The sequence below is a fragment of the Ostrea edulis genome, chromosome 4 (assembly GCF_947568905.1).
Source record: "Ostrea edulis chromosome 4, xbOstEdul1.1, whole genome shotgun sequence".
In the NCBI taxonomy this organism is placed as follows: domain Eukaryota; kingdom Metazoa; phylum Mollusca; class Bivalvia; order Ostreida; family Ostreidae; genus Ostrea; species Ostrea edulis.
In genome coordinates, this window is record NC_079167.1 from 8682547 (window position 1) to 8706339 (window position 23793).

Genomic DNA, 23793 nt, shown 5'->3' on the forward strand with positions numbered 1-23793 from the left:
TCTGATAGGTGGTATATATATTAAAATCATATCTACATTCACTGATGATTTTCAGATTAATTTCTATTGAAATCCATTCTCATTGTTTCAATCTATTTAGATCCAGTTTTTCCTTGCGTAAATATGTATACACATTCGACAAACTTCCATAGTGACATCGATCTTGAATTATTCCGTGGTCAAGTATTAACCTTCTTCAGTAAAAGTCAATTTGAAATAATCTAGAAAGCCCCTATTTATCAGACACCTATATATAACCAATAGGCCACGGCAGTGACAATGCTATATATCCACAAATCAATGAATAGGTTACTACAGTTGCTGTGCTGTACCTCTAAATCAAGAGGCTACTCAGTGATATACATACATCAATAAAAAAAAAGTGAGCAAGCTTATTTACCCCACACTCCAACACTGCTTGATAATGCCTCAGTGAATCTACATACGGGCTCGAAATTCTAAATTCAAAAGGGGCACAACTCCCAGAAAAATTATTGAATCAGAATTTCCTGCGAATATGCACATCTACAATGCGTCCTTATTAACTAGAAAGTTTCACGAGTTTCTGCTCAGAGGAGTTGCACCAACAAGAACAGAACAGACGGACACGAAATTCTAATTTCAAAAGAGGCATAACTCCCAGAATAATTATTGAGTCACAATTTCCGGGGAATATGCACATCTACAGTGTCCTTATCAACTACAAAGTTTTACGAAATTCTGTTGGGCGGTCTCAGAGTCGCGCTGACAAGAGAGGGACTGACGGGTCAAAAACATTATACCCTCCATAACTTCGTTGCGAGGGGTATAATTAATATTAATAGGCCACTAAAGTGACTGATGTACACCCACACATTAAAAAAAACTTCAGTGGTGGGTATCATTTCTGAAAATACCTTGCAAAAATAATGTATGCTAAAGACATTTCAAATTTTAATGACAAAGATTTTCTACAGTGCTTGTACTATCAAAACCATGAATACTCAATTTGAAAATTGTTTATTTTCATTTATTGTTTATGTCACAAAGTTTTCACAAATACTATTTCTTAAAATAGCACACAAATCTTAAACAAATACATACACAACAAATGTATCAATTGCTGTTTGATAATCAGCCTCTGAAATAAAAAGCTGATATTCAAATATACCTTAAAATATGAATGATCTGACAATAAAAATGTAAATGATGACTTTAAAATGCCAGTAGAAAGACAATGGTAGCACGATTCCTTCCCTCCGTGGGAGTTACTTTTGTATATTCAAACTGTTTAGCTGGCGATCTCCCCAGTAGGATGCCAGATCAAAAGGCTTGAAATCTGGAAATAATTTAAAAAAAACAAAAAAATGAATACACAGTCCAACAAAAAGTTCTACACACATACATGGAAGACGGCCAACTTGTCTGTACATCGCCATGTTTGTAAACAAATCTATCAATAATTGTGGAACACGGACGACTGCTTTTTTGTTGAATGTCTAATATCCTTCAGTCATTTGTTTGTAATACACATTGATTAATATTTATGATAGTGAAATAAAATATATCAGTTATCGATTTTATTGTTGTATAAGCATAAAGGGAAGTGTAAGATCAGTAGATAGGATCGTGGAAAAGCCATAAAATAGGTCAACATTTAATGGCTGTCTCAAGGCAATACACGTCTAAATAGGTCTAATACATGAAACCGATATATTTTCATTCAGTATTACATTTTAAACCAATATATCTAATTTTCTTGAGGAAGTGTAAACTGTATCACTGTTCTGACAGTCTATAGATTAATCATTATATATTGGAGAATAATGCATGTGGTATTTCTTTGATCTCTACAATAACCATGGTAGAATTATAAATAATTTTAACACATCACTTTTCATTTCACACCAATTACATAACAGATTGTAAATGTATATTAAAACAAAACAAACAATGCAAATATTTTTAAAAATAAGGTGTACTGCTAGGATATATGAAATGCCCGTCTGAAACTACATGTCCATGATTTATTTGTTTGCATGATTAAAATCACAAACTGTAATGATGACACTTACAAAATGAGGCCACAGTGACCTACTATTGGGTTATTACCCCCCCCCCCCCCCCCCCCCCCCCCTGTGCATCTAGTGACCAAGTTAGATTGTCCTAGGCTGTACAGTTTGCAAGATATGATTCAGACACAAGAGACAACTGAAGTATGTACACCCATAATATTCCAGAAAGAAACCACAGTGACCTATATTTGGGTCATGACACACTGCCCCCTTTCCAAGATACATTTATACATCAGGTGACCAAGTTTGATAGACCTAGGCCTCACACTGAAAAAATATGATGCGGAAACAATTTGCATGTATAACCATAACATTCTAAAATGAGACCACAGAGACTGCCTTTGGTTACCCCCCTCCCCCCGATGTAACATTCTACAATGAGACAACAGAGACTACCTTTGACCCCCCCCCCCCCCCCCTTGCATCAACTGTTAGACCAAGTTTGATAGTCCTACACTTTGTTGTGTGAAAGATATAGCTCAGACATGAAAAGCTAACAGACAGATGGATGTAAAGCCTTCAGTGTAATACAGCCTGACAATAGATGAGTGTATAATAATAAATGTTCACGAAGTAAACATATTACAATATAATGAATACATGCATTTTCCCCCCACATTGTCTAATACATGACTCTTCTGTACATGGAAAATACTTACTTGTAAGGATAGGGTTATTTGGGTTTTTATCTTTATACATTATAGGTCCTCCTGTACAAAAGCAACATATTAACAAACTTTAAATCTTATATGGTATATATCACAATGGGTACATGTATTTCCAAGTCACAATGTCTGAAATTTAAGTTTTTCCTTTGCCATTTATTTACAACATTGTAAGGATATCAATAAACATTGTGTACTATACTGAATTATTCGAAAGAAGAAATCTATGTTTGCTTTACACAACTTAAAATAACAGGGTGGCTATTGTTTACATAATCAGCTACCTTCTCTCTGGTTGCGAGCACATGCTTCCATTTCATTGTTTACTTTTAACCATGCTGCAAACACAAAACAGTTTCATGTCAGAAATAAAATCCAGCAATAGTCATGTACAAGTGATGTAGTAACAAGTATTTCAAATGAAAAACAATACAATAAGCTTTCCCAAAAACATGTGACAATTCATACATACTAATCAACACATTTTAAAGAGAACAAGATGTGTTTGTGAAACACAAATGCCCCCGATAATGGCCAATTCCGAAGATGGCCAAGGTCACAAGGGCAAATATCTTGGTACCAGTAGAAAGATCTTGTCAAAAGAAATGCTCATGTACAATAAGAAAGCTCTAATATTTACCATTTAGAAGTTATGACCAATGTAAAACAATTAAAAGTAGGTCAAATGTCAAGGTCAAAAGGTTTTGTAACAAGGAATACTCATGTGAAATATCAAAGCTCAATCACTTATTGTTCAAAAGTTATTAGCAAGGTTAAAGTTTTCAAAAAGTAAGTCAAACTCCAAGGTCAAGGGGTAAAAAATGTTGGTACCCACAGAAAGGTCTTGTCACAAGGAATACTCATGTGAAATATCAAAGCTCTATCACTTACTGTTCAAAAGTTATTAGCAAGGTTAAAGTTTCAGACAGAATGACAGACAGGACAAAAACAATATGCCCCCCGATCTTCGGGGCATAAAAATACATGAATTTATCAATTGCTTTGTAAATACTAAATACACAGTTTCTACATGTCATGATAATGATGAAATCTAGCAATCCATGTCAAAACTGTTGTACATAAATGCACACCATCTATCCGACCACAGTGCCAAAAGGTGTATCAATCATGACTTCCTTTTCTGACTTTGTGTTTACTTTAAAATCTCTGCATCAATGAATTGAAAAATGATATCATTTTCTAAAAAAGAATTGTCTTGTAAATGTCTCCTATTTTGACCCGAATTTGACTTTGTACCAATTCATACTTCACACATATGAAAATCTATTAGGACCCCAACATAAAAATACACAATTAGACAAGCAACTCAAATTTCAAGAAAATGACAATAATCAAATCTTACTTTCTATAGAATAGAATACTTTATTTCTAATTGAGAGTCCAAAATAGACAAACATGAGATGATTATAACAATGAAGAGAAGAGAAAAGTAATGGAATAATTTAATTTCATACATTACATACATGTAACTGAGGATTTTAATATTTTACAAGTATTATGAATGCTTCCATATTTAGTGTCTGTGACTCAATAACAACCTCTCCAATTTGAACTCACCATCATACAGAAATCTAATGATTTCTTCATGTTGTGGAGTGACTGCCTCAGCTGAGCCACTGCTGTTTGATCGAGGAAATCCCCGCTTCCCATTTACATGATGTTGATTGTAGTTGAAAGTTGGTTTTGGAGAGCTGAAACACAGTAAAGTAGAGGCTGGCTCTCTATTTCAATTCAACAAATTTTGCAATAATTTTCATTAAGTTAAAGAATATTTACAATGTTAAAGAATCTTCTTCAGAGCTTAACAAAAGGTGCTGATTGATAAAAGAAAGCACATGACACATGCACCCACAAAATTAATAGCTGCCTCTATACTATCATTTGTTTTATATGTGCTAAATATAATATTAAATGAAATTCAATTACACAGTTTTACATATCATTTGTCTTAATTTACAATGTATGACAAATGACATTAAAATGGCCTGTTTGGAGTACGGTGTATTCTAAAGTTATTTCCCCTAAAATCTTTGAGGTAAGACATGAAAAAAGTTTGATCTGTATTAATAACATACACATGCCATTTATGATGTTTTTCTCTTTAGAATTAAAATGACCCGGGAAGACTTTTCTTTATTTCTCTATTATCAGTAATCTACTTCATTCATAGTTGCAGGACACCATATGATTACCTTTAATATATATCATCATTTTGGAGTTAAATCTTTATGAAAACCATTTAAGTATGTAATAAAAGCATGTGCATTGCTAGCAAAAACAAGCACTCCACAAAACAGAAAATATCCCCTCGCAACGAGTGTCTACAAGCCTTTTCTATGAAATCCTGTAGTGACCTTGACTTTTGGATCCCAAAATCAATACAATTTTTTCTTTCTTGATCACTAAACTACATGTGAAGTATCAAATCAATCGAGCAAATTATGTAGCCTGTATATTGTCTACAAGCTTTTTCTACAAAGTCCCGAAATGACCTTGACCTTTGAACCCCAAAATCAATAGGGTTCTTCCTCTCTTGACAACAAAGCTACCTGTAAATTACCAAATTAATTGAGCAAAATTGTGGCCTGCTGCGTGTCTACAGGCTCAGTGCTACACACATACCCACATACAATGATATAAACAATCCCATTTAGAGGGTATCAATCACCTCTTGCAATGTTTAATACCTCGTGCAATGAATTGCGAGGGAATAATAATACAAGTGCCTGAAGAGGACGAGGGTTTCGAATGTTCTACTTTGTGATATTATAGCATATCTAATATAAAACAGCTAAATGTGACAAGTCCCAGTGTCAAGACTGACCCTGGAGCTTTATCAAAGGTCACTTTTGACCTCTACAGAGACACACATTTCTCACATTATCACCAGTGTCAGTTCAACTTTACCCATGTGAGATTTTTCTGTCTCACACTGCTGTGACGTCATATATTTTCTATGATTTACATTACACGGTGATGTAAAATAATTTGTATTGTTTTCTTTAAATTTCAATTTGATATTGCTCTCTGGTGGAAAACCTTTGGTTTTTTAGTTTACACTTACAGTGTAAACTATTTATGGGTAAGCTCTTTCTGGCTATCCAATTAGTTTTGCATTGAAGTTCAAATGAGGATTTTAATAATTTTGAATTTTCTCGAAGCTCTTGAAATTATGCACTAAACTGGGTAAAATGCGAGAAAAATAATCCTTTATTATTTACTTGTGTGGGATAGGGAAATTCCACCTCTGGAACAAGATTCACTGTCTATTTTACTAAACTAAAACATGAGTTGAGTGAAATCAAATCTAATTTCCTTAACATTCGAATCAAACAAATGTGCCACAACCACTAATGCAACTGAACTCAGGATAAAGTATTAAAATTGAACTAAATTCCAACCTCATTTTCCCCACGTAAAAAGCCTGCATCCCTTTTATTTAACCTGTTGAAGATTCCTCCGACTCTTACGCCCTCTTTTATGTTGTGACATGCATATATAAATATAACGCGGGGGTGAGTCACTGAAAGTCAGAGGAATCTCGGATTACTTTATCCCCCCCCCCTTCTTGTTTACATCATACCTGTAGAAACACGTGGTCAATTGTTTACGAGGTCATTTATGCAATCTACTGCACTAACGTGTCATTTAATTTAAAAGAGAATTACAATTTTGATCGGGAGGATAAGAGAGAGTCTACTTCCTCCTTGTAATCATTGCAACACACCTCATACTGCTTTCCTCACTGGAATCTTTCTCGTGGTCCTTTTTTTCAAGGTTATTCAGGGATTTCGTTGGCCCTAAGTCAAAATAAATCATGAAAATAAACTCTGCAAGACCTCTCCTTCAAAATGACACATAATTTGGACGTGTAGCTTCTATTAACGAAGAGATAGGGCCAACAGAAAGTTACCTCTGCGTGTGCTGGCGACGAGTTTGCTTGGACCTCTCTGTAATGCATACATCCTGCATAACGTTTGCTGTATTCTGCGCGAAAAGGTGCGCACAAGGTCAAACCAGGGCGATAGAGGTGGGCTGAGAAGACAAGCGAAAGGAGGAAGAGTGAAACATTCAAATTGTTTGAGCTGATGACATGATATGCGGTAATGTATTTTGCTGTATATCTATATGTATATATCTAGGAAAAGAGAAGTCAAATAATTTTAAATATATGTAATACATTTTTCCGCTAGGTGATCAAGGCGCCGCTGGTGTAGTGGTATCATGCAAGATTCCCATTCTTGCGACCCGGGTTCGATTCCCGGGCGGCGCACATATTTTGCTTCCTTTTCTTTGATCTTATGTAATGGTGTTTAAGGAGGTACTCCATGGTTGAATATTTGAATAGTCATTAAAAAAAATTGGCACCTAGCTCAGTAGGTTAGCATGTCAACTGCTGAATGGTAGATGCGTGTTCGAGTATAGCAGGGGTGTGAAATTTTTCTCAGAATGCTTTCTATGAAAACTGCATTTTTTGACTAAATAAAGTAAATTTGAAAGTTTTCAATTTCAAAATATTGTACATATCCTCCATTTGCATGTAGCATACCTCCTTAAGGTACTACCCTATATATACTAAGGGGCGAGATCAAAATTTTAATGTCTAACAGAAAACAAGAAATGACGAATGTTGAAACTAATCTAACATACGATTATAAATAACACTACCTTTTCTACTGTTTATTCACAAATGACAGTGTATATCAAAACTATTAAAAGTTTATTAATTAATGTAACTATTATTGTGTAATTTTTAACAGTCTTTTTTTTTTTGGCACTGTGTAATCAATGTCAGATGACAGAAACTTACGCGGGATTAGATCCCCCTCTCCCTGTTTGAATTTAGATATTTATCCGACATTGATCTTTTGATCTTGCCCCTAATACAATGGAATTGAAATTCCACAAATTAATACTCACTGACATGACTTTGACATTTTGATGCTGCTGTAATGAATTAAATAGTATTTGAATGGGGGGTGGGGGGGGGGGGGAATGAGTATAAGCAAGTTGGTCATGTTACAGCAAATTTAAACAGGATGGCCAATTCAAACATCAATCTCTTTCTTATCATTAAATAAGTTTGCATTACCAGTGTCAGTCTTGTCAAGAATTAGTTACACCTCCCATGACTTTAGCCTTGAATCTAATACCAGTACTTAATTGTTGCAGTTGTCCTCTGAGACTCTTTACTACCACCATCCGTAAAGTCCGATTAGACAATTCAGACAACATGCTGCAATCTCCATCAGCAGAAAGAAACAAGGAGCCTATGCTAAATGTTTTAAAGGACCACTTGGCAGTGGATAAAAAGGGACAGGTCCTGGAAATCGCCTCTGGTTCTGGGACACAAATTGCCCTATTTGCTGAAAATTTTCCTTTGATGACATGGCAGCCCAGTGAAATTGATACAAGGTGTTTAGAAAGGTAACTATTTCCAATCAATAATGCACTACTTATAGGAATAGGTTTTATTGTAAAATTATCAAATTTTGTATTGTGGCAAAATAGGTCCTTCCAATTTTTCTGTAATAATTATTATTTTCCTGCTGCTAAAGCAATTGACATTTCAAAAGGTATTGAAAAGCTTTGTAATCCATGATATTTGTTCAGAACTTTTAAACTATTAGGCATGAACTTAAAGACAAAGCTGCAACTGTAATCATTAGGTCCGAGTTAAAGTCATCTGTATATCACAGATACACTTGCTTGAGTATAAGAAACCCAAGATATAATTACAAAAGTATAATCACCTCCAAAATGATTTTGATATGCCACATTACGACTCTGAACTTTGACCCCTCTAAAAATTTGTCACTTGTGTCCCTCCCCCCCCCCCCCCCCCCCCCAAAAAAACCTTACCACCAGTGCATCTGTGAAACCAAAACATATTAGGGACACAAAATGTTCACTAAACTCCTTGGCTAAGCAAGTCAATTTGAGTCTTACTTATGAGGATCTGACAGCTAGTCTGTATTATGAGAGAAAATGTCCAACTGGAATAGAACTAAGGTCAGTTTAATCTAAATCATTATAATAAAGTACTCTTTCAGTATGCAAGGTACCCAGTACATAAATATTGACTTCCCAAATGCCTCAATAAATCACATTAGGAATCTTACACTCTTTCAGTATGCAAGGTACCCAGTATTGACTTCCCAAATGCCTCAATAAATCACATTAGGAATCTGAACTTTGACCTTTTGCAAAACATGAAAAATCTGAATATTTTATCAATAACTATAGTCCCTTTTTGTGCCAGTTTCTTCCTTTTTGATACATAATTATGTTATAACTAAAATATTTTTGATACTATTCAAGTTGAGGTTTTTGACTTTTGGTACTTTGAATTTGACATCAAGGTCATACATGTATATACATTTTTACATGCTTTTTCCATACAAATTCAATGTTTTTGAGCTATTATTAAAGGTTAATCATATTTCCTTTACAACATGTGACATTGCATTCTTTGAAGATATTATTTTTACAATGTGAACATCCTTTCACTTTTTCAAACCCCAAGAATCAAGGTCAAAAGTAATTATTTGTGAACAGGTAAAATTACTGTGTATGTACTAGTTTCGAGTTTGTGTGGCAGTGGCATGGCAAAATGAGAATAACAACTTTTCGACCACAAATCAATACCCCATGAATATGATTATGTCATCAAAACCATGAAAATTCCATTCCATGGAAACAGAGTGATTTTTCAGTATTACATGTAATGCAGGTACTAGTAGCTAGCAGGAATATTTATGCCTGTGCACAATTATAGCATCATGCTTGAATACAAACTTAAATGAGCTTTAATTGTTACTTTTTCAGTATTTCTGCCTATAAAAATCATTTTGGACTGCTAAATCTAAATGAACCTATTTCAATTGATGTCACAACTCCTGTTCAATCTTGGAATGAAGGAAAATTCCAGATCGATTCAATGGACGCTGTGGTTAACATGAACATGATTCACATATCACCCTGGGAGACTGCAGTAGTAAGCTATAATTTTACTTATGTCCTCGTCATTGCAGCGTGTAATATTGTCAAGTGCATTTGCAGTGCAGTTGAGATCTTGAGAAGTAAATAAAATTAAAAATAATATATACTTCATTCTTATATACAATCATTTATGAGATGTTCATTTAAAATCATTTTCAGGGTTTATTTAAAGGTTGTGGAACTCTGTTGAAATCTGGTGGTTTGCTTTTTTTGTATGGGGTAAGTTTGAATAATACTGCACTATCAAAATTCACCCGTCGCTGTCTTATCTAGTTGCGTGTGTATTTATTCAATGTCTTTTCAGCCTTTTGCAGTCCATGGTAAACTGACTCCAGAAAGCAATGTTTCATTTCATGCATCCCTCAGGCAAAGGTATATCATTACCCTAAAATGTTGCATAGGTCAAGTACAACTACATTTTACTAACCCAAAGCATATTTTGCAATATCAATATATTAAAATTTTTATCATAGAGACAGCAGCTGGGGAATAAGAGATGTTGATGATGTGGAAAAACTTGCAAACCAGAATGGAATGTCTCTAATGAAAACAGTAAGTTGTTCAATGTTCCATGACTTGTGGCTGTATAGTAACTTCTTTACTGGTCTTACAAAATGTGGCTTGTTTATTGTAGGTCAGTATGCCAGCAAATAATAAAACTTTAATCTTCAAGAAATCCTAGAGAATATTATACATCCTCAAAGCACACTCAACAACAGCCAGTCTGATTTCTTATGAGATTTATTAGAATCAAATGTATCATATTGCTACTTCTGCAAAATTTCATGTACATGTAGAGAATCTGAATAAAAATATTCCCAGTTCAATTAAACTTTGTCTATCCACCTTCTGTTTTTATAACTGTCTTAAATAAACAGGAAATAAAATTGCTTTCAACTTTCAAATTGTCATTTTGTGTACAACAATTAACTTTTAGCATGAGAGATTTCTATTGCTACAACATACAATTTTAAAATATCCATAAATGCCTCTTAAATCATTGTGGTTATTGTTTTAATATATAATTTTTCCTTATATACACTGGAGAGCTATTTAGTTTGTTCATTAATCAAATGAAATTAGTTCCCCCTCCAGCTGGGTAGGGGCTGGGGGAGGTTGCTGGGGGGCTTGTTGGGGAGGAGGGCCTCCCTGTTGGTATTGCTGACTCTGATGTGGAGGCCCTGTCATGTATTGTTGCTGACCAGATGGAGCTGAGTACATGCCTTGCTGATTCTGTGGGGGAAGTGCATTAGCCATACCTATTGAAAAAAATTGAAACTTATGAAATATTGCTGAGAAAGTAAAACTTTTGCATACAAACGTAATGAAATCCATTGAGTTTGTTAAGTTATGAAAATACATAATCTACGTACTTTGCATGTTGAATGCCTTGTAATCTATATTGGGAGGTGGCATGTACCCCTGATTCATGGGAGGTGACATGCTATATTGCATCTGAGGTTGGTAGTTGTTTTGGCCTGCCTCTGTTTGATATGTACCAGGCAGATTGACAGGCTGTGTGGAGCCTGGGGGGTATGGTCCTCCAGCCTGTGAACTGGGAGCAGCATACATCTGTGGTAGTCCTGTTCCCATGGGGCCTTGATTCATCATGGTCTGTTGATCCAGGCCTCCCCCTGATGGCCCCATACTTCCCCCTGATGGCCCCATGCTTCCCCCTGAGGGCCCCATGCTTCCCCCTGAGGGGCCCATACCTCCCCCTGAAGGCCCCATTCCCATATTCATCCCTCCCTGCATCTGAGGCATTCCCTGGCCTGATCCCACGTTCATATTACCAGGACCTACTCCCATTGGGGGGGGATACATATTCTGATGCATTTGATGAACTGGAGAACCATCCACAGAATTGATCGGGCTAAAAGTTTGTCCTTGCATGCCCTGCATAGGTGGCATTTGCCCATAAGCCTAGAAATTGAAATTATTTAAAAATTCAATTAAAGGATTTACTACAAAGCAATGCATACAACAGCTGTGTCAATAATCAAAAGATTGCGAGTAATAACTAGGTCTCACATTTGGAGGATATCCATATGCCTGCATTTGCCTTATCTGCGTCAAATGTTTCTGTTGTTCAAGTCTCATCTGCATTTCCCTTTCCTGATCCTGTAACCGCTGCAATGCCAGCTGTCTCTGCATTTCTAAGTATTCCTTAAAAAACAGATTTATAGTTTTCAACTCAATTCAACTAAAAGAAATTTGCCACAACAGCTCAAGTACTTCTAAAAGATGTATTAATAATGATAAATTTCTTCCTACAACATCAAACAAGGGTTGTCGGAAGACAATGTAGCTTGGTGGGAAGCATGACTCTACTTACCCTATCCCCATTGGTTCAAAATATATAGCCAAGGTTAAAGTTTTTGAAAAGTAGGTCAAAGTCCAAGGTCACTTCAAAAGTTTTGGTACAAAATGAAAGGTGGCATTTATATGCAATACTTTCAAAGCCCTATCCCCCTTAGTTTGAAAGACATAGCCAGGGTAAAAAAAATTCCCTTAAAGTGTGACACTGACACCGGGGTCATGACAATAGTTTTCCGGACATACATCCCAATGACCTTAATATTTCTGTAATTGATTTACGTGTTTCTTCTGCCTCATGATTTCCAGCTTCTGAGCCATTTGGATCTGCCTCTGTCTTTCCAACTCCTCCTGTTCTCGGCGCTTCTTTTCCCGATAATCTTCACGCAGAGCATCCAGGGCCTCCCTGGCATCACGAAGCTGTGCAAGTTTGTCCTGAAGGGACTCGTAGTGGCCTGTAAAAGTATAGGAAATGTGCTAAATCAACATTAACTCGAATTGTTCATAATAATCAGAACCACACAAAGTTCCATTTGTATACATTCTACCAAAATTTAGTATAATGAATAAAAAATTATCAATGTATAGAATTCAAGCTAAACTGGTTGTTTTAAAGTGGATTATACATGTACCCCTCATATCTTCTTGTTCCTGTGTGTACTTCATCAGCTGGGGGTGCATGTTGGAGATAACATTGAACAGTGACTGTACAGAGGAGTCATTGGCAATACTGCGACCTCGCTGGGAATTACTTTTCATTCTGTTGACAAAGATCTCCAAGCTACTCTGTAAAGCTCGCAAAAACTGCTCTTGGTCTCCCTCATCGGCTCCATTCTGATAAGCCTGCCACATTAACAAATCACAAAATCAGACATCTAACCCCTATTGATGTGTAAATGTCATGTTTGAAAAAATAAGACATTTTATGATAGTTAATATTATTTAAATTTAATTCTATAATCTATATGTGTCAAAACCTGAACAAATTACTTGCACATTGCTTCATTTAAAAAAAAATTATGTTAAATTATACCGATTTGACAAATGGGGATGGGGTGTATGTGAGGAGGTATACCAGTAAGATGAATTTTACCTCCATAACAATCCCTCCTCCAGCTTGTTTGGGTTCTGTATTGGCAACAGGAGCAGATGGGGTGGTGGTGGTACTTGTTGTTACAGTTTGTTTATTGTCATTTGACTTTCTCTGCCAGAAATTCCTGTCAAGGTAGCGAGCTAACTCCGGATCCATGTCTGTTGTGTCAATCACCGGAGCGGAAACCTGAATTAAAGGTCATTCTAGGTCATTGCTAATATTAAGTGCTTTCATCATTCATGCATGGTTGAAACTACAATTTTTAGTGACTGCACGACTCGGGTGACCTATTGGTCTTGGCACTTTGTTTTATTGGTTTTAGATCATAAATAACATAATTGATAATTCGAAAACGTGTTTTATAACCACAGCCTGATAATATACTATATTATGTAGGATGGGATATTTTGTTACCAACAAAATATAACAGTGTACATTATCAAACCCCCCTTTCTCGTCAGAATAGCAATCAATGTCATTACAATATTTCAAAATATGGATGGCATTATAATAGAAACTAGAGATTGTTTTTCTGCAAAACAAATGTCCCCAGCTCCCCAAATGAAACCTCCTCCCCTTAATGTACTGCATGGTATGGAGGAGAAAGCATAGGCAGGAACACAGGCATTATGAACCCTGATAAGCCATATAGAAGGAGAAGTGTTCACAAACTATTTTACACCCTCTACCCCTCAGATCCACTATAACTTTAAGGATAACAATTGGATCCTCCCGTCCCTACAATATGCACATCTACAAATGGCAATGAAGCATTGTACATAGTTTCAAGTCTATTAGATAAGCCATAAAGGAGAAGTGTTCACAAGCTAATTTACATCCTCCACCCCTTTTAGATCCACTATAACTTTTAGGAAAATAATTGGATCCTCCTGTCCCGACAATATGCACATCTACAAATGGCAATGAAGCATTGTACAAAGTCTCAAGTCTATCCGATAAGCCATATAGGAGGAGAAGTGGTCACAAGATTTTGTGACACACAGATGGATGAACAGAAAGTACAAAAACAGTATGTCTCCCCATGGAAGAGGGGAGGCATAATTACATCAATGGCTTGATCACAATGCATGTTGAACATGACACAATTTGAGGTTAGTGTGATGTCCACATTAATGTAGAAAATGATTTAGATATTTTTTGCGAGGTGGATCTTTGTGTTTTTCAATGAGAAACAAATGTTCTACGATAGGCATGCATCCAATTTTATTTACTATCTTCGATATCATTATCAGATTTCCATTTTGGATTTTTTAATTGCATATAAAATACGTGGCACCAAGACATGCTGACACCAAGAATATGCAATACACCTGGAGACAGCTCGAGCAGAAGGCCCAGGATCGAGACGCCTAGAGATTTCTTGTCAGCGGCCTATGCCCCCAATCTAATTAAAATTAGATGCTAGATCCGCTCACATACTCGCTGTGTAGCGAGTATGTGAGCGGATCTAACATCTAATTTTAATTAGATTGCCTATGCCCCAGGAGGGCTCCAAGGTCAAGGTCACAGGGTCAAAAATGTTGGTACCCACGGATAGGTCTTGTCATAAGGAATACTCATGTGAAATATCAAAGCTCTATCACTTACTGTTCAAAAGTTATTAGCAAGGTTAAAGTTTCAGACAGAATTACAGAATGACAGACAGGACAAAAACAATCATAAAAATACACATATGAAATATAAAAGTTCTGTCACTCACCATTTAAAAGTTATGAGCAAGGTTAAAATTTTTCTTAAAGGTTTGAAATTTGGACCAAACTTCAAAGGCAAGATCACAGGATCAGAGATCATGGTATCAAATGAAAGGTCTTAAATAAATAGTTCAGGAGATAATTGCTTAAAAGTAGGTCAAGGTCATAAGGTCAAAAACTTTGGTACAAAAAGAAAGATGTTTTCACAAGGAATGCACATATGAAATATGAGAGCCCTATCCCTCATTATTCAAAAGCTATGAGCAAGGTTCAACTTTTGATCAGAATGACAGACAGGACGAAAACTAGGGGGCTTAAAAATTGACCACAAGTAAACATATAGGAAGATGAGTAACGGTGAAAAACTATATACTATATAGTCCTTCCTTTCCCGACTTCACAGTTATGGGAATAATGAAGAGGAATGTATTGTACATAATAAGTATATGTTTAGTTGACTAAAACTGCACAAATATATAGGTAAGATAATGGCCAATAGACCTACCGTAGGTTGAGTGGCCGGAGCAGATGCTGTTGTATTAGTGTTTCCTCCATACATCCCATAGTTCTTCTTCAATCTCTCTCTCTGGTTAAACAAAAGCATAAAACACATAAGAATATGTTATACCATTGATCCAAAGTGGAGTATTCCAGGATGTCACACATGCATAACTGTGTTATCTGGTTTCCTTTTAATATAGTGCCGAATAAATACTTTGTTTGTATCATGGGGGTACAAAAGCAATATACACATGGGGTTATTTTTGTGTAATCAGCATTATTTCTTATACGCTATATTTAAACCATGTGTCCAAACTTTGTTTTTCATAAGTAAAGGATTTTATGGAAAGTTGAAAAGTCACTTGCATGTGACTTATATATATTATCCAGAAATGAAATGCAATAAGATATCAAAGGTAAACATTACTGACAAAACATCCTTTGGTAAATGTAAATAACCATTTGTAAGATACATGTAGTTTGGGAGCAAAACAAACTGATAAACCTCTGTTTTACTGCTCTTTAACCAAGCTTTAATCCCATTATTCATTTCTTAGGTATGGGATCACAATTTTACACTTAGCAAATAGAAATTTCAGAGGAAAACCTGTCACAAATTGCTGTAGTGAGCTTAAAATCAATCTATTTGACATCAGCATTTGTGTCACCTTCGAAGTATAAGTATACATTACAATCTATTTGACATCAGCATTTGTGTAACCTTAGAAGTATAAGTATACATTACAACAGTGACATCAGCATTTGTGTCACCTTAGAAGTATAAGTATACATTACAACAGTGATTATTTAGTACACACCTCTTTCTCCTTAGCCTCATTTTCACTCTGAGACAGTGCCAATGCTAACTGTAGCTCTTCTTCCTCTTGAATCTCTTGCTCAGACTTCTGAGGTGGGATCTAGATTAAGTACATAGGGGATGTACATGTACACAAGCCAGAATATTCAGTACAGAGTCTTTTATGCTTGTCGGAATAGTTAAATTTCCAATTTAAACACTGTATACCGATACATCACGTTCCAGAAAACGAAATACTGTATATTTACTGGTACTGAAGTCACCTGTACCAAAGTATTGCTTACGCAGAAATCAAAATAAATTCCAGATCACAGAGTCTCTATTTGCTTCAAAACATCAATTCATTTAAAATCATGTACACTGAAAAAACACATGTACTATTGAAGTTGATGGTCAGAATACTCTTTGTGCTTGTCTAATATGCTATTATTAACAACTGTTATTAACAATTTATTTTTTTTTTTTTTGGTTCTTGAGATGATGCTTTTTTAAACACCCATCCTATCATTACTATTTCTAATTATCTCCCCTTTGAAAGGGATGTGGTAAACATTGAATTCCCTTCACCCAGCAATTGGTTGAAATATGCCCTATTCTTGAGAAGAAGATGACAAAAAATACAACAGACAATGGTCTTGAACAAACTCAAAATCAATGATTAACATGGCATCAGAAAAGATTAATTGAGCTTTCAGCTCAGGTGAGGTAAAAATGTTTGATATCTATATATGAAATAATTACTGGTACTGCAATTGATAAAAATGTCAAAATTAAGAGAGAAATTGCAAAACATTTTAGAATCTTATGATTTTCAAACAGAATAAGAAGTTGCTGATGTTTACACATCAAGAGTTTCCTCTTCAAGAAAACAAAACCAGGTTCAATATTCAATGAATTACAAATATTTTCTTCTACATTTTCAAAAAGCAGTATATGTAGTCTACAACAGTGAAAGTCTTGTACAATGGATGGATTGGGAATTAACTATTAAAATACATTACTTTGAGGGGAAAATATAGAGCATGTTAACATTTCTTGCTTTAATTTTGTAAATAATCATGCCATATCCAGCACTAGCAAACACATTTATAGGACAGTATTTTGATGCAATAATTCGGCTGCTGTTTATATGAAACTTTAATCTTATAAAAATTTCTCAATTTTAGATGTATATAAAGAGTACACTGTAACTTAGCTTTTATCATATTTTATTTTGGAAACTAGAAAATCTTTAATGACTTTCGGATATGTTTCAGTATTTGTGCATATTAAGATTGCCACCATTTTTGTTCCCAGACCTACCTGCTGTTGCTTTGACAATGGGCTTGCTAAATATTCAGCTGGCAATTCAGAATCTGAATCTTTTTTCTTGATAGGTCTGTAAGAAATCAAAGTTTGCTACAATACATGTATGCTCATGTCAAGTGAAGCACATGTCTAGTGAATGTTGACTAGCTCCATCTACATACTGTTGAATCTTGTCAAAGCAGGAATCGCACACCCTCACTTCTCTCTCAATTCCAAACTTGGGGATGATGGAGGATTTAGATGAACACTTGCCACAAAACACATCCCCACAACTACGACAGTGATGCTGTAATATGATGAATAGTAAAACATTTGTATTGCAAGGTAGTGCACAGTGAATATTCTATACAAATATACTTCATACAGTAGTCTGTATATGGTTACCTGTCTGTTAAATGTCCCAAATCGAGTGCGACACCTAGCACAGGCATCTCCCTCCTTCCACTCCGGAGCTTTCTCAGCCATAAACATTGCATCAGCTTCTTTCAGTGTTGGGAAGGTGTAGCCTGATTTGAAAGTAAAATTAAAGGGATTAAATATTAAGAAAACATTTATGTAATAACAGATACAATGTCCAAGTATTCCTTAAGATTGAAAAAAAGTTTACTCTTATTAATCAATCCCATATAAGAGTTCATCTTTGACAGTTATTAGTTTGTTGTCCATATAATTGTGAAGATTTTGTATACAATCTAACCTTCCATTTTCATCAAATTAAAAGTATCCTGCACAACTTTGTAATTTGGTTCATTTCTGAATGCATGGGACCAACACTGGATCAATTCACATATTTTGCCTTTGACTGGATCTGGCTTGGTCTAAAGTGCATAAAGTAAAGAAGACATAGCTCATATACAATGTAAATGAACAATTTGTTAGGAAGAATTACAATGTAGAAAGAGGACATACCTTTGCAATGTCTTTAAGGAATTCCATAAACTCCTTGGTAGCAACTTCTTCATGAATAATTGATCCACAATTCTTCACACAGGATTCCAAAGTCTGAAATATTAAATTCAATTATATATAAATATCTAGATTTATCTAGATTTACTGTTTCATCTAATATTTTCGCAAAGCATGATATGAATATGAAATATAGTGTGTACTTGTACGTTAATCACAGATACTCTGTGTCTGTAAGACATGTCTTACCACAAATTACATTTTCAATGCTGACTACTTTGATTCATATCAGTAAATGAGTTAACAAATAACATACTTTCTATGGCAAGAGAAATACATGTGTAGTGCTTTATTTCAACTTTATGACCTGTTTTACATTTGAATTTCCCTTGTTTATCAGACATTTTCCTTCCCAGTGTAATTTGGTGTTTACTTAAAGTGACTTTTTGATTTTGACAAGATGCATCTCTATATGCAGTTATATGTATATGAATGAGATAAACAAACAAAAAAAGCATTCATAAATTTACTAAGCCTTCAGACTGAAAAAGAACATCATCTTTCGATTGGGGAATAGACAACATTGCTGATGGGAAGATGATAAAAATAAAAAAGAATATCCCGAGGAAGATTAAAATTGTTGAATGGTAGACATGCTCCTGCTGCAGTGTATCTGTATATGAACTTTAAGAAGTTATCTATCTCAGAAACTAACAGCTTAATACAATGGGACATATAAACAAAGGAGTGAAGACAAGCATGACAATGTGATATGCTCCAGGGAATACATTTGTATTGTTTGGGTTTAGTTTACCTGTAAAGCAAACATTGAAACATGTGGATTGTCAGCAGTTATCTTTTTCTTTAATGATCCAATTGCGTATTTTCCACTGTAAAAAAAAGTTAAGGAACTTTAGCAAGTGTCTACTCATCTCTAAAGAAATTCATAGCAGATATATTAAGGAAATTAAATGTACATATGCAATGAAAAATGTGATTGAACATAATGTCAAGGCTTTTTGGTAGTAAAGATGTGTTGTCCAACTGTTTACTATAAACACAAATATCCAGCTACGATTGTATTTTTCTACATAAACTACAGAGTGTGACAAAATGCAATCCTATTAAGTGGCCAACAAATCTATCTCTGTGGTTAACATTAACACTACACTGTACTAAAACGTACTGTATATATATATTATTACTACAGTAACTTGATCCGAAGAGTCGGATCACGTCGAGTTGACAGGAGCGGATCATCAGATCACACGAGACGCGAAGCGTTGAGTTTGATCTGATGATCCGTACCTGTCAACAAGACGTGATCCAACTCTTTGGATCAAGTTACTGTAGTAATGATAAATTTATTATATACCCCCTTAAGCAATTTAAATCCACATTTATAAGATAATAAATGTAATCCAAATTATCAAAAACACAGACATACCATACAATTATGTTTTGTGTACGCAGTTTTGTTTGTGATGTGGTCAATATTTTCCACAAATAACGTTGCGTTGATGCATTGTGACGGCATCCGTTTCAGAGTATGCTGATACGGAATCAGAAAATTACAGTGTGTAATCTGGAAAACCGGATCACACGCTGTGAAATCCACAGTATCAAAGAACGATACATTGTTGGGTATATAATAAACAGGGTTATTTTTGCCTTTCTACACTTGTTGATGGTTTCGCCATTTTAAATTTGACCAGACACAGTAGTGTTAAAAGAGAAATGTGAGAAAAACAGTTTCGCCCAGTCTTAAATTCACCCACTGACAACAAGGGCAAAAATAGAATAAGGGTGAATATTTCCCTATATACATACACAATGTAGCAGTAAATATAATTTTGAACAAAGACATAGGTGTATCCAAATTCTTGATAATACTACCAAAAAAACTATTTTTACATTTTATCTTAAATACCTGGTAAAACAGGAAATAGATAAAACACAGAAGCACAAAATTGACATACTGTACATCTCCCTGTCTGATACAATCACATATTTGAAGAATGGAATCCCAGTCTGGCTCCAGAAGAAGTTGACTTGTTGCTTTTTCTGTAGAAAAATAAAACATATTTATGATAAAATAGGACAAAAAGTTGAATTTCTTAATATGTGTACATGTTTAATACTTGAAGTATATTCGATAGAATGTTTTATCATTAAAATGATAGAAGTACTATTGTACCGAGATGGACATTATCCTCTCTAAAAATTTGACTTTCTTATTTCATATTTTATATGCTGGGAAAATGTCAGAACTGCTGCCATGTTATAAACTTCTGCACTTGAAGGTGGCACGCTTAGGCAGAAGTTTGATCTTATGCCTGCCTTAATATCATGTCAATTTTTTGTGAATACCTTGAAAATAGTATTTTCAGGTTAAATTACACTTAATTTGATTGCTCCATACTCTGAAAATTTTACACAAGATCTTTTTTGAGGGGGCATTTTCCAATGAGTTTATATAGCAAAAAGCAAACAAGGAAAGTTCGTCCAAGAACTGCACATAGATGCTGTCATTTGCTGGTGATGATATTTGCAGTTTTTCATTTGGCAGTGTATCTGACATTTTCCCAGCACATAAAATATCAAAATCTATAAAAATGCTGGGAAATGTTGGATTTCTCGGCCCAAGATTATTCTAACTAGTATCAGATACCGTGTCATCACCAGGTCTGACACAATAACTTGATTTCACTATATAATCCTAAAAAGCTCTACCATGCCAAGTAGAATTTCAAATCATCAAATCATTTCAAAACTTGTTAAGTTTGATTCCAATTTGTTATAGAAAAGAAGTAAATTCAATTTAACATATTGATAAGGAGTTACTTAATTCCTTTATACTATAATATGTCTTTCATTATATTCACTTTGCTGGAATCAGTGGTTCTGCCAAAGTTGTAACAAGTCTATATATACTTTAACCCAAGAATCATAGCAAATAATTGAGATGCCATCAACACATGAAAGATGCTGTCATACATACACCCTTATACAGTGATAAATGAATATTGTTTATTAAACTTTGTATGACCAAGCATAAATGGGATTTTTCTTCATGTAAGATGCATCAATTTACTATACGAATGAATATTTTGAACCCTAAAAAGGTATTATGGGATCGAAAGTAAATATATAGTATGCTTGTGCTCAGACTAATCTCAGCTGAGTCCCTACAGTTGGAAGAGTTCCTACAGTTTGTTTTTGTTTATTAGTGATACACAGTAGGTATGTGCAGTTACTACATATCATAATAAAGAAAAATTCTTCAAAATCAGGAGATAAACAATTCCTTCACGAGAATCCTCAGTTGGAAGGAAAATTTTGTGACTGTTTTTATTTTGGGATTTTCAAACCTTGACAGTAAGCAATACAAAATTAGTGATAGAGAGTTAGTTTAATTTGAAGTGAACAGCAGTGTCACCTAAGTGCACATCAAGTGCTAATACCGGGGCCAAAATAAAAATATTGTTTGTTTTCCCTCTCCCAACCGAGTCTGAGAAAGTCGTGAAGACCCAAAAGCTTTTATTCAGTCATTCTGGCAATTTTTTTTTTATTTCTGGAAAATTTCAGGGTCGTTTCAGGTACAGATTAGTATTAGATAATAATCAGAATTTTCTATATCTTCCTTAGTTTTAATCTAAAATATAAAAAAATAATATGAATAGAGGGGCATGGTCTGCTAGATTCTGATCGAGATGGAGAAATGTTGTCTACACGATGAGCGAAGAGACTTGGGGGCATCCGGGTGTGCAAATTGTGTTCTTCAGTAGGGGAAAGTGTTGATATTTTGGACGGGTGTGATATTTTTGATAGTAAATAAGTATTATATCCATGTGTTCTCAATTCAAACTTATTTTCAAACTCGATATATTTACAAACTGGAAAACATCTAATTATATGTACATGTGTAACTCAGCTCTGATTGGTTGATTTTAAATACATGACCTTGTAAAAGATGTCAGCATCCATTTTGTTTAAATGGCAACATTAAGTGCTGTTGAAACGTTCTCTGGTATAAAAAGTTAGATCTACTGATAAGGCTACGATTAAAAATTTATTAACGAAATCGAAATCACTACCACATATAAATTAACATAATGTGCAAAAACAAAAGCATAACATGCCAGTGAACCACAAAATAAGAAGCAACTAAATTTACTAACTGCCCAAAGTTATAACACCATGTGTCCAAAATAACAACACCATTGTCCATAGTTACAACATTCTACCGGACTTTATTTTATGTGTTATATATATGGCATAAATAGCAGAATAAATCCGATGAAACCCGAGCATTCATAGAATCAACCATTATACATGTACAATATGTCCATGTTCAGTGGTTAGATAATGAACATTTCTGAAACACATGCAGTACTGTCTGCAGTATCAACACCTTCCCCTAATTGCTAAATGTGGCAATCAAATTAGAACTTTATGCAAGAGCCGACTTTAACCAGGAAACGTTGATCCGAATGATGTACTTCATAACATTTTGGTATCAGGCTTTGTTAATGGTCACGGGGATTTCATACTAGTAATTAAAATTCTGTTGGTTAAAAAAAAAACTTTTACCTACCTACTAACCCTCCTCTGAAATTTAGAGTCGGGGAAACATATTTTTAAAATGGCCCAGCTGAAATTAAATGTTAATTTCCAAACATGAATTATGAAAGACTGCTCCAAGATTCGGTGAAGGCATCAGTCCAAATATTGACCAGCCGAGCCAAATCTCAGCCGAGATTACCCCCGGACTTGCGGGCATTCAAATTTCCACTCCCAACTTTACTAGGCCCAGGCACTAGACTTAAGGGATTTTATCAATGACTGGAGTATTACCCTAACATTGAAACTTTTTGAATGTCTGTTCTTTATCAAAAGAGCTTGTTTAAGGAGCATGATATTAATCAATAAGCTGAGACTTTTTGTCTAGCCTGAATAAATACATACCTATATCAAAAAGGCTAATTTAAGCTATCAGAAATTTAGATATGGTAAGAAAATTCAGTAGAGTTTGAATCTGAACTGTTAATTTGTAAACATCTCCAGCTAATATTGCCACATCACCCTCACTCTTCCTGTTTGTATTCCCTTTATGTTTCCCTGAAATCAACGAGGTATAGTAATTATTAACTACTTCATTGCTTACCCAAAGCTTTATCAAAACCTGAAGATTTGCTTGAAAACATTGCTAATCTTTTCTTCTATTCTATTTTGTCTCCTGTCTCAACAATAACACAGGACCTATGACTCAATGACATAACCCAACTGATAAAATATAACGGCCGCTTAGATCGATAGAAGAATTTCGTTTCAAAATATTGATTTTAATGCAATGGGTCTCAATTATTGTAAAACATCTAAGTAATTTTTGAACCTA

At 34.8% G+C, this 23793-nt stretch overlaps 3 protein-coding genes and 1 non-coding gene across 4 annotated transcripts; 2 read left to right on the top strand and 2 right to left on the bottom strand.

Moving 5' to 3' along the window:
- Positions 1-920: 920 nt before the first annotated feature.
- Positions 921-7692, bottom strand: LOC125669689 (MAPK regulated corepressor interacting protein 2-like). The gene is made up of 7 exons (XM_048904409.2): positions 7661-7692; positions 6654-6775; positions 6468-6540; positions 4298-4431; positions 3004-3057; positions 2714-2764; positions 921-1318 (listed from the first exon to the last, which is right to left on the bottom strand). Exons 1-7 carry the CDS (start codon positions 7675-7677, stop codon positions 1248-1250), a joined length of 522 nt encoding a protein of 173 aa, XP_048760366.1. The 5' UTR covers positions 7678-7692; the 3' UTR covers positions 921-1247.
- Positions 6703-10647, top strand: LOC125669688 (methyltransferase-like 26). Its single transcript, XM_048904408.2, has 7 exons — positions 6703-6843; positions 7913-8167; positions 9569-9737; positions 9902-9961; positions 10047-10114; positions 10216-10294; positions 10377-10647. Exons 1-7 carry the CDS (start codon positions 6839-6841, stop codon positions 10422-10424), a joined length of 684 nt encoding a protein of 227 aa, XP_048760365.1. The 5' UTR covers positions 6703-6838; the 3' UTR covers positions 10425-10647.
- On the top strand, positions 6943-7013 carry Trnag-ccc (transfer RNA glycine (anticodon CCC)). Its single transcript has one exon. It is a non-coding gene; the product is annotated as a tRNA-Gly (tRNA).
- Positions 10466-23712, bottom strand: LOC125669681 (hepatocyte growth factor-regulated tyrosine kinase substrate-like). The gene is made up of 16 exons (XM_048904397.2): positions 23563-23712; positions 20375-20459; positions 19210-19285; positions 18399-18491; positions 18187-18307; positions 17874-17995; positions 17651-17775; positions 17484-17559; positions 16183-16281; positions 15369-15449; positions 13152-13337; positions 12691-12901; positions 12341-12513; positions 11774-11908; positions 11116-11665; positions 10466-11001 (listed from the first exon to the last, which is right to left on the bottom strand). Exons 1-16 carry the CDS (start codon positions 23600-23602, stop codon positions 10808-10810), a joined length of 2367 nt encoding a protein of 788 aa, XP_048760354.2. The 5' UTR covers positions 23603-23712; the 3' UTR covers positions 10466-10807.
- Positions 23713-23793: the final 81 nt, after the last annotated feature.